Source organism: Chenopodium quinoa, unplaced genomic scaffold, assembly GCF_001683475.1.
Source record: "Chenopodium quinoa cultivar QQ74 unplaced genomic scaffold, ASM168347v1, whole genome shotgun sequence".
NCBI classification, from domain to species: Eukaryota; Viridiplantae; Streptophyta; class Magnoliopsida; order Caryophyllales; family Amaranthaceae; genus Chenopodium; species Chenopodium quinoa.
The window spans coordinates 333,116-345,239 of NW_018745454.1; the positions used below are offsets into that span (position 1 = coordinate 333,116).

The 12,124-nt window shown below is 35.3% G+C and overlaps 2 protein-coding genes across 2 annotated transcripts; both read right to left on the reverse strand.

The window, feature by feature from the left end:
• Positions 1-139: 139 nt before the first annotated feature.
• LOC110713913 lies at positions 140-2,348 on the reverse strand. The gene is made up of 4 exons (XM_021892357.1): positions 1,698-2,348; positions 841-1,229; positions 678-759; positions 140-303 (listed from the first exon to the last, which is right to left on the reverse strand). Exons 1-4 carry the CDS (start codon positions 2,136-2,138, stop codon positions 157-159), a joined length of 1,059 nt encoding a protein of 352 aa, XP_021748049.1. The 5' UTR covers positions 2,139-2,348; the 3' UTR covers positions 140-156.
• Positions 2,349-9,337: 6,989 nt separating this feature from the next.
• LOC110714205 (protein transport protein Sec61 subunit beta-like) lies at positions 9,338-9,772 on the reverse strand. The gene has a single exon (XM_021892691.1). The coding sequence runs from the start codon at positions 9,768-9,770 to the stop codon at positions 9,525-9,527; it is 246 nt and encodes an 81-aa protein (XP_021748383.1). The 5' UTR covers positions 9,771-9,772; the 3' UTR covers positions 9,338-9,524.
• Between the last annotated feature and the right edge of the window lie 2,352 nt (positions 9,773-12,124).

Sequence of the window (12,124 nt, forward strand, 5' to 3'; positions counted from 1 at the left end):
TTTGCTTCAATTGTCACTTACAAATGATTTGTTTCTACATTGACATTGGAATTCTAAAAATGAAAAGCTAAATTTCCAGAAGGAAATTATTGTGCTAATTTTGTTGTTTTCCTGAAGCAAATCCTTCAGAATTCGGGTGGTAAAGCCTTGTTAATGTCAATTCACTTGTGAACAATGTTTGGCCATTTCCTTCAACGCCATCCTCCTTGCTTTCGCTTTTTTCTGCTGAGCTTCTAGCTGTGTCTCTGCAAGTTTTTTCTGCACCTTCTGCACTGCTTCTATCCGTTTCTGCTCCAGCTTCCTCTGTTTAACCCCAAAAACACACCCATTAGCAGTTGTATATTTGAATGTGTCATATAGACAGAAAAAACCTGTTGTTATACTGAGTTTAAGAAACCTTTTTTGACACAAATGAAGCTTAGCATTTTATTAAGTAATCAAATTTGCAAGATCATTACACATAGCCTCTTGAATTCAAGAGGATACTCTTCTAGCCAAATACAACATTCACTAAACTTGCTGCTAATATTTGCTAAGCTATGGGCTAACTCTAATCAACCAAGAGTGAAAAAAAATAATAAAATTCTTATTTTAAGTTGTATGTAACGTTTCAGTTTCTAATATAATTGGCTAAAATTCTGATTATGGTTTAATTGAGATCTGGTTCAAGGTTATACCTGAAGCTTTTCTAGCTGTAACTCTGCTTTCTTCCTACGATTCGACTCCCACTCATCAATGGCTTCTTCCTTCTTTGTCAACCTGCACAATCATTACATACTTTCAGTGTTCATACTGCATACCATACAAAAGCAAACAGAAGAAAGAGAGTGACAGACTGACTTTCTGAGAAGATAAGTATATGAAGCCTTCCTCATTGCATCAATTTCAGCCTTCTGCTTGTGGCTTCGCGTTTCATCCAAGAAATCCTGGTAGGACTTAGGCCGGTAGCTCTGCCTACGCTCCCCTCGTACCTCATCAACCACCGGTATCGCCTCTCCGAATTCCTTAGGGTTTGCAGAACCAGTTCCCCTCTTGTGTAGATAACTAGAACACTCTTCAGAAACAGTGGGAGGAACAGAGAATATTACTTGACAATTATCATAATTAACACCAACTGAAGATTCATAGTCAAATGAGTTATCAGCTTCATTTCCTTCAACAAATCCAATGTTTTTTACTGATTCAAATTGCTTCTTCAGATTTGTGAAACTGTTGGAACTTTTCATGTCCTAAATACACAATTTAATACCATCATTTTTTATTTTAATAATCAGACATTAACGAATTAAAACATAATTACAGAAACAATCGAAAACTCAAGAACCCAGATGAAGAACATACTAATTTCCTTTAAAATAAACATATAATTCGATTGTTTGTATATTAATTCTTGAGAACACTGAACTAAAATCAAACTAAAAGAAAAACCCAGACGAAAAATTTCACAAAAAACCAACTATCATCATTTTAATTTGTGCTTTCTACGGATTTTCAATAGGAAAAAAGAAATAAGTAAAATAATTATAAAAACCCCACATAAATTGATGATAATATATCATTTAATGAATAAAAAGCAACATCAAATAAAAAACAAAAAACCCAGAGCACAGAAGTTATTAGATATATTCAGAATATTATGAAAATCGGTGAATTCTACAAATTTACAAACGAAAAATAGAGTAAAAGACAGTAAGGACCTGAAATCTTGAAGGAGAGTAAAAGACAGTAGAAGGACGACAAGAATCGCAAGGAATTGTTGGTGAATCGGCATTAAAGGAGGAAGGAGAAGGAGGGAGTTCCGCCATTAAAGAAGCCATACTCCAAGCTTTGTTGCTTAAACTTGAAGATTTGTTCATCATTTTGAGAGCTGAAATATCATCTCTATCAACTTGGGATTGATGGGTATTTCTGGGTTGATGATTAATCTTGTTCTTGGATGCAGAAATTAGTTCCTCTGTTTTAGGTTTCAACTTCATCTTCTTATTTTCCATGGATTTCTGAGAATTCCAGAGTTTTTTTTTTCTTGAAACAGAGTTTTTGTGTGTTTTATTTATTGAAGCTAATTCAAGTGATGTGTAAAAGAATTCTTCGCGGGAATTTATACACTTTTTTTGAGAAGAGAAAAGGAGTTTTTTCATTTTTTGTTTTAAAGAAGAAGGTTCTAACACTGTAATTAAAAAAAATAAAATTGTATTCTTAAGTAAATTTTGGTACGGAGTCTTAGAAAAACTATAGTAAAATTGGTGTTTATTTAAATATACAAGGAATTATAACGCATCATTCATTTAGCAAATTGTCATTTTCTTTTACATTTATACATGATTTAGTAAGAGAAAATACAATTTTACTCCTTGATAAATAAATTTATTAATTAACAAAAATTTAAATAAATCAACAATTTTTGATGTCAAGTATTACAGAGCTGTCAATTCGGGTAAACGGGTCGGGTTTGGGTCGGGTAAGAATGGGTCGGGTCAACTCAAGTAGGGTCAATTCAGATTAATTCCAAAACCTATGCGAGTCGTATTTTGGGTTAGTTCATGCTTGAGTCGGGTCACGTCGGATCATAATTCTTATCGGGATTGGGTCGGGTTTAGATCGAGTTAATAACAGGTCGGGTTTAATTCAGGTTTTTACACGTTAAAACGGGTTAGGGTAATTCTCGGGTTCGAGTCGGGTTCGGTTCGGTTCAAGTCAATAATTTGCGAGTTAAAATCAGGTCAGGTCATTCTCGGGATTGAGTCGAGTTCGGTTTAAGTCAATAATTTGCAGATTATAATCAGGTCGGGTCATTTTCAAGTCGGGTCATTCTCGGGTTCAAGTCAGGTTCGGTTCAAGTCAATAATTTGCGGGTTATAGTCAGGTTGGGTCATTTCCAAGTCGGATCATTCTCATATTCAAGTCGGGTTATGTTCAAGTGAATAATTGAAGGTTACAATCAATTCCGGTCATTTCCAAGTCCGGTCATATGTGAGTTCAACTAACTATAAATAAATAATGATCATTTTTATCAAGCTAATTATTTCCTTTGACTATAATATATATATGGCAATATACTAGGGAAGTATTGTTTATAATTTAGGAAGATAATTATCTTCTTTAACCATACAACAAATATGTACTATATTTAAATATTAAATTTGAGGATGATGCTCCTTTCTTTTGTTGGCCTGGACCGACTTGGTCTCTTAAGACAAAAAACTTTGATCAACAATAATAAGGTAGTCTAAATTGCATTTAAGGTTATTTGAAATCGGGTCAGGAGCAATTTGGGTTGAATTTAGGTCGAGTCAATAACAAGTCGTGTTAATTTCGAGTTGAGTTAGTAACAGATCAGGTTGAATTTTTGGGTTGGGTAAGTAATAGGTATGGTAAAATTCGAGTCGAGTCAATAACAAGTAAGGTTGAATTTGGGTCAGGGCAATAACAAGTCGGGTAGTTTTCGGATCAGGTTTGTAAAGTTGGGTTAAATTCGGGTCGGGTTAGGAACAAGTCAGGTTGAATTCATGTCAGGTTAGTGAAAAGTCGGGTTGAATTCGGGTTTTGACGGGTTAAAACTGATGTGTCTATTTTATATAGTATTTTACCCCCGCCCCTTGGTCATAATTAGTAGTGTTTTTGGCTCTTTAGAGCCACTTTTATTACTAATTGGTGTTTTCTAGTGTTTTCGTAGATTTGGTTGACTTTTGCAGGGATTTATGCTTTTGGAGTATTTTCCCGGGATATTTTAGAGCAACTACGGAAGCTAGAAGGACGCGACCACTTTTGGAGCCCAGGATCGGTGAGAGTCGGTGATTAAGGGCTCGGTAATTGGGATCCCGATGCGTTTGGACCAAGTATTCGAGACCCGAGAGGAAACCTGATTGGGCCGAGAAATCTAGCCCAATCGAAGTCCAAGCATCAAGAGGAGCAAAGACCCGATCGGGCAACCTCTAGCCCGATCGGGCGCGGCAAACCATAGGGCTGCATGCTAAGGCATGCCCGATCGTGCGAGCATCTAGCACGATTAGGCGATGCTGCTTGGGAAGAACGCGAAGAAAAAGGTGTGCCCGATCGGGAGGCTCTTCGCCCGATCGGGCGCGCGTTTCTGGAAGACCTGGTTAAGTTAGTTTTAATTCTTGTTTTAGGAAACGTTTAAATACGATTTTGTACGGAATTATTAGATCACCTTCTTTCTTAGACTTTCTCTCTCTACTTAGTATTTTTCTCTCTCTACTTAGTATTTTTCTCTCTCTTAAATTCTCTCTAAACTTTTGTTCTTAATTCTTCCTTTAATTCCAGATTTATTTTTGGTAACAATTTCTTCCCCTTTAATTTCAATTATTTTTATTTGCTTCCTTGATTATGCTTTTATTTATTTATTTGATTAGTTAAGTCATGATGATTTGTGAGTAGTTTAATTTCTAGGGTTTATGGGGATCTAATAAATAATATGAATGGGTAATTTATTGTTGTTAATTATCAATGCTAGATTAATTTCCTATTGATTGATTTAATGCTCTATGACTAGATTTGGCCTATCTTTTATGCATGAGTTTGACAACATTGATTCGAGATTCAACAGATTAGAATTAATGTTTAGGCCTAGTTTCAATAGGCAGATTAATTTATAAATGGTTAAGTCGAGATTCGAGAGATGAGATTTAATACCGGTAAATTAATTGTGTGATTGTAATACGTAGCGAAAGCCCTTACAATCTGGTTAATTGATGCATTGATGATTGACTATTATTGATTATTGGTAATGCATGATAATTTCTTATTGAATTGTTTTAATGTTTTACAATTGCGGCTTGTAAAAGTGTAGCAATATTAAATCGATGAATCGAGCAGATGTTAATTTGATATTAAAGGCTATTTTCAATAAGAACTTAGATCTAGTAAATTGCGAAAGCCTGTTAGATCTATGGTGATTAATAAATTGCGAGAGCCTGTTAATCGTGTTATTTATGCAATGTTAATGATTGATTACTATGTTTTACCCTAGAGTATTAAATTGGTTGTTGTAAATCGGTAAATCGGTGCAAGTTATAAACTAGTAAATTAGCAGTTTAAAAGCAAATTGAATGGCTTCACACAACCAATTGGACTCCCGGAGGGTATTAGGGACCATGGTAAACATTTCAGCAATTTTTATTTACGGGCGAAAAAAATCAAAAAATTCCAAAATTGAACACTAATATCCACGCTTTTGGAGAAATTTTAGAGGTTTCAGGGCCCAGTGTCGAAAAGTCTTGAAATTCTATGGGATACATCTCGGGGTCATATAATTCCGTTTGGAACCATATATGATCATCATATAATGTCATAAATGTCCGTGGTACGCTTGAATTAATGAAATCAGTGTAAGTTGTAAATCGATAAATTTGTCGTTTAAAGGCAAATTGGATGGTTCCACCCATCTAATTGGACTCATAGAGGGTATTTGGGACCACGGTATACATTTCGGCAATTTTTATATTCGAGCGAAAAAAAGTAAAAAAAAAATCCAAAATTGAAGGCTAATATCGACACTTTTTAAGAAATTTCGGATGTTTTGGGGCCCGATGTCGAACAGCATTGAGAATTTAGGGGTTACATCTAGGGGAATATAACGCCGTTTGGATCCATATATGATCATTATATGTTGTCATAAATGTTCGTGGTAAGTTTGAGTTAATAAAATCGGTGTAAATTGTTAAGCGATAAATTGGTCGTTTAAAGGGAAATTGGATGGTCCTACGCTGCCAATCGGAATTCCATAGGGTATTAAGGATCATGGTAAACATTTCAGCAATTTTTATTAAAGGGCGAAAAAAAATCGAAAAATTCCAAAATTGAAGACTAATATCCACGCTTTTGGAGAAATTTTAAAGGTTTTCAAGGCCCGGTGTCGAAAAGTCTTGAAATTCTATGGAATACATCTCGGTGTCATATAATTCCGGTTGGAACCATATATGATCATTATATGTTGTCATAAATCTTCGTGGTAGGCTTGAGTTAATGAAATCGGTGCAAATTGTAAACCGGTAAATTCGCCGTTTAAAAGAAAATTGGATGGTTCCACCCAACCAATTGGACTCACAGAGGGTATTTGGGACCATGGTATACATTTCGGCAATTTTTATATCCGGCCGAAAAAAAGTAAAAAAGATCCAAAAATGAAGGATAATATCCACGCTTTTTGTGAAATTTTGGATGTTTTAAGGCCCGGTGTCGAAAAGCATTGAGATTTTAGGGGTTATATCTCGGGGGTCATATAATGCCGTTTGGATCCCCATATGATCATTATATGTTGTCATAAATGTTCTTGGTAAACTTGAGTTAATGAAATCAGTGCAAGTTGTAAACCGGTAAATTTGTTGTTTACAGGCAAATTAGATGGTTTTATGCAGCCAATTGGACTAAGCTACCAGAGGGTATTAGGGACCATGGTAAACATTTCATCAATTTTTATTTCGGGCGAAAAAAAAAAGCTATAAAAATTCCAAAATTGAAGACTTATATCAACGCTTTTTTAGAAATTTTGGAGGTTTAGGGGCCCGGTGTCGAAAAGTATTGAAATTTGAGAGGATACATTTCAGAGTTATATAATGTCGTTTGGAACCATAAATGATTATTGTATGTTGTCATAAATCTTTGTAGTAAGCTTGAGTTAATGAAATCGGTGGAAATTGTAAACCGGTAAATTAGCCATTTAAAAGCAAATTAAATGGTTCTACCCACCCAATTGGACTCTCGGAGGGAATTAGGGACCATAATAAACATTTCGACAATTTTTATTTCTGGGCGAGAAAATGTCCAAAAATTCCAAAATTGAAGGCTAATATTCACGCTTTTTGAGAAATTTCAGATGTTTCGGGGCCCAGTGTCAAAAAGCGTTGAGATTTTTGGATCCATATATGATCATTATATGTTTTCATAAATGTTCGTGGTAAGCTTAAGTTAATGAAATCGATGCAAGTTGTAAACCTGTAAATTGGTCGTTTAAAGGCAAATTGGATGGTTCTACGCAACCAGTAAGACTCCCGGAGGAGATTAGGGACCATGATACACATTTAAGCAGTTTTTATTCTGTGCGGAAACAAAAGTCAAAAAAATTTCAAAATTGAAGACTAATATCCACGCTTTTTGAGAAATTTTGGAGGTTTCGGGGCCGGGTGTTGAAAAGTATTGAAATTTTAAAGGATACATCTCGTGGTCATATAATGCCGTTTGGAACCATAAATGATCGTTATATGTTGTCAAAAATGTTCGTGGCAGACATGAGTTAATGAAATCAGTACAAATTTTAAACTGGTAAATTAGGCGTTTAAAAGCAAATTGTATGGTTCCTTCCACCCAATTGGACTCTCGGAGGGTATTAGGGACTATGGTAAAAATTTCGAAATTTTTTATTTCCGGGCGAATTAAAGCCAAAAAAATTTCAAAATTGAAGGCTAATATCCACGCTTTTTGAGAAATTTTGGTGGTTTCAGGGCCCGATGACAAAAAAGTTTCAGATTTTAAAAGATACATCTCGGGGTCATATAATGCCGTTTGGAACCATATATGATCATTATAAGTTGTCATAAATGTTCGTGGTAGGATTGAATTAATGAAATCGATTCATATTGTAAATCGGTAAATTGGATGGTTCCACCCACCCAATTGGACTCCTGGGGGGTATTAGGGATTAATGTTAAACATTTCGGTAATTTTTATTTCCGGGCGAAAAAAGTCAAAAAATTCCAAAATTAAAGGCAAATATCAACGCCTTTTGAGAATTTTTGAAGTTTTCGGGGCCTAGTGTCGAAAAGTCTTTAAATTCTAGGGAATACATTTCGGGGTAATATAATGTCGTTTTGAACCATATAAAATCATTATTTTTTGTCATAAATATTCGTGGTAGGCTTGAATTAATGAAATTGGTGTAAGTTGTAAATTGGTAAATTGGTCGTTTATAGGCAAATTGGATGGTTCCACCCACCCAATTGGACTCCCTGGGGGTATATGGGACCGTGGTCAACATTTCGGCAGTGTATATATTCGGGTCGTATTCATGTTAGGTTAGTAAAAAGTCGGATTAAATTCGGGTTTTGACGAGTTAAACCAGGTTTGGGTCTATTTCGGTTCTAGTCAACTTTGGTTCAAGTCAATAATTTACAGGTTATATTCGGGTCGGGTCATCTCCAGGTTAGTTCATGTTCGGGTTCGGGTCTCACATACTCGGGTCAACTCGGGTCCAAGGTTGGTTTCAGGTCGGGTCAGGTCGAGTTTGGGTCACCATTTTTTGAGGTGCAGATGGGTCGGTTAATAATCGGGTTTGGGATAGTATTTCGAGTCGGGTCAACTTTTGACAGCTCTAAGTATTACCATAATCTTATGATTGAATAATTATAAGCTTGATTTCTTTTGGTAATCAAGGAGTCATAAAGGGCAATAATTCAAACCAATTTTTATCTCAATTTTTTTTTTGAAGAAATGTCAATGTAATAATTGTTTAAATTAGTATCTTTAATGTTTTATCTAAGCATTGAATTATGGTATATTTAAAACTTGTTCTGTTTACCTTATTTTCACTTATTTCAGGAAAAAAAAATAAGTTTAGATAAATTCAGATTCAGATAAGTTTAATAAGTTCAAATAAAATAACTTCAGTAAAAATAAGTTTTAATAAGTCGTGATAAAGGTTAATCAGGGCTACCCAAGTTCATTTTATAACTAAAATATATTTGAATAAGGGATAATAAGTTTAGATAATTAAATATCAGGTGAATAGATTACACACTTAATAATTTAATTTTTCATGACATGGGTAATCTAAAATTTGGTCTTTTTTTTTTTGAAATGATGGTGCATTGGTCTAATGCTCTTAGTTTTAGATTGTATGGACTAACATGAAAGCTTAGTGTCCCCTGCATTATGGATCGGCACCACCATGTTGGGCCGTTTATATGTATTTGAACTAGATTTGTGACAATCTAATCTGCACCCGATGAGCCGTTTATATGCATTTAAACTATATACATACCATATGGCCTTTACCAGTGGGAAAGTAGTAACAAAAGCACACGCAAAATTACATAATTACATGTAAGACTAATTTGCGAATAACAGAAAAAGTACTTTGTAGAGTGATTAATAAATACTCAAGGATAATATTGAGCAATCTAAAATCAAACTTAGTTTCAAACACCAATAGATTGATATTATCATTAAACAGTCATAAGATGGACGTATATCAGGCTGCTGATACGGATAATGTGAATTCTGCAAACATGTATCAAATGAAGTTCAATCCGAGCGATTCATTAAAGAAATTTCTGAAAGACGCAACTATAAATTTTGAAAGGTTGGGATTTAAACAGAGAAGGCAAAAAGATCAACAGGTTTCAAATGCCGATATATTAAACACTAATCTCTGTTTCGTAACAGTAGAACATCATTGCTCATAAATTTTAGCAGCATAATACTAATATGGTTGTCAAAGCTGATTACAAAACAAAAAAATTGCAAAGGTGCCTAAGTACGAGCCAACCAACACTTTTCTAGTAAGGCTTGCTTTACTCTTTCCTCACCAACCAGAGCTTGCCCACAACATGAAGCATAGCAACGAAGGCAATGAAACCAATGCTCATCATAAGTACAACATTTGGGGAGATTTTCAAACCCGGAGCATCATCGGTGTAAAATTGCAGCATAGTTCCCGAAGCCCCTCCTGCGGCATTTCCACCACTAGTAGTCCTCCTTCGGCGAAGGCTAGCAGTGGCAGCTGCACTTCCTCTTGGGGGAGCTGTTCCAGTTGCCATATCTGCAAAGAACATATCGCTCATTAGAACTCAGTTACATAATAGTTAGACATACAGCAAGGGAGAATTACACTTGATTAACATTTAACAGTAACAGGAATACAGGATCAACAGACCATACAATCATGAATCTATGCTGCACACAATCAAAAAAGATTATATTGGAAATATTGTTAAGTCAAATCTTTTCAGAACAGGCTGAAAGATTAAAAGCAAATAGCGTTATATCGATGCCCATTGAGCAAGCTGACGAATCCTGCGCTACAATCTTTGAGCAGATAAACTTGCATAATTCAAACATGATGAAGATTAATGTGAAGTGGGTATCCCTACTCCCCTAGTACCCCTTCCTAAGACCATAAACCTCTGACAGCTATTGAAATAAAGAAAGAGAACAAGGAAATTTTTGCAATGCCATTTACAGCCACCAATCTTATTGATGCATGGTCTTCTCTCAAAGGTAAAACAAGATTAAGGGAAAAACAATGCAACACCAACATGAAAATAAAAATAAAAAACAGATACATAAATTTATTAACACAGACAAAAATACAATGCAACATCACCAAGATCAATACAATTCGCAGGAAGAAAGAATAAACCAAAAACAAAAGATATATGATGGAGTACTTTATTTACGACGGAGGAAGTACAAGATTCATCCCAATCATATCCTAGCTAATTCCCCAGATACATATACACTAGAAACTTCATACCAAGGCCTAATACACCACCAAATACAAACCCACCCATTCGATGAAAATAACCCAAATATAGCAAAATTACAACTCATATACAAGCTTCAAAGCCTCCAGATCCTACGAAAAAGCGACAAGTGTTGGCATCGCCGCAGCATTATTGCAGTGATTGAAGTATAATCCAATTCAAGCTTCAAATTCCCTAACTCTACGATAAAACAGCAAGTTTTGGCAATAACCACGGCTTAAGTATAATCTCTTTCATTATGGATCGAAAATCCCAACAAAAATAATAACAATTAATTCCATCTTGTAATTACCCTGTACTATCATCTCCTAAATATTTCATCAAGAAATACCAATCCTTTCTTCTAATCAACCCGCCAACTTTACCCCCAATTGTCCAAATCTAAATACCCTAATAAACACAATTCAATATTTTACACAATTAACGATCGAGGGCGCATCAAATCCAAGCAATTAACTGCTAAAACCCTAAATCTAACAACAATAAAATACCTAATTTTGATGGGTCTACCACTCAACATCTGTGATTCAACAAGAAATTCACGAACTTTGAAAAACAAATCAAGGTTTAGTGCCAGAGATAGATCAAATTCAACAATAATCACAGAGTTAACAGTGCATGTCACATAGATCTAAATCGTAAATCCCGAAGATACTAAATTTGAAGAACAATGAATTGGGTTTTCAGATAACAACTTTCTAGATCAAATACAAGAAAATTCTCAATCAGATCTGATTCATGCAATTAATTGTACAATACAAAAAAACAAGTGAAAAAGAGAGAGAAAAACCAACCTGATTTTTTGTGTGAAGAAATTTAGAACAAGGGCGGAGAAATTTTAGATGCAAAGAGAGAAAAAGCTTCGACTTTTTTTCACAAAATTATGAAAATTCTGGGTTTATTTTGTTATTTATATAAGGAGTATTGGAGTATCCGAGTTCTAATTGACTTTGGAAAACTTCCACATAGACACAACCAATAGTTTAGTGCCACGTAGCAAGGCTGCAAGGTAGAGTCATTATGTACAAAATTCATTTAGGAAATAAGTAGTTTAGTCCCGTGCGCAGGGACTAGCTCTAGATCCGACCCTACTCCACCCCGGTTTGAGGTAAAATATCCGCTTCGAGTCCGAGAAAAAAGTAATCCGAGTTCAACTCCGTTAAAATAATTCGACTCCGAGTCGGAGGAGGGTCGGAGTCGGATCCTACAAAAAATCCGAGAAAAAAATCCGAATCCGACAAATGTCCGATTTTAACGGATTATCCGACTCCGACTCAAAATATTGTGGATTTTTGTGTGGGTCATGGTGGCATTGGGTGTGGATTGTAAAGGCCCAAATAGCCCAACATCTCAAAGTATATTGAATAATGAAAAAAAAAAAAAACTCGGAGTTGGGTCGGATCGGAGTCAGAGTCGAAGGTCGGATATTGAAGTCAGAGTCAGATGTCGGAGTCGGAGTCGGATTTAACCTCCGACTTCCTATCGGGTCGAAGTCGGATTTAGGCATTTAGCATAATCCGCTCCAAGTCCGGCCCGTTGCCATCCCTATCCGTGCGTTGCACGGATTAAGAAGCCATTATATGTTTAAATAGTTGTCAAATTTATATTTTAAAAAAAAATCATAATCT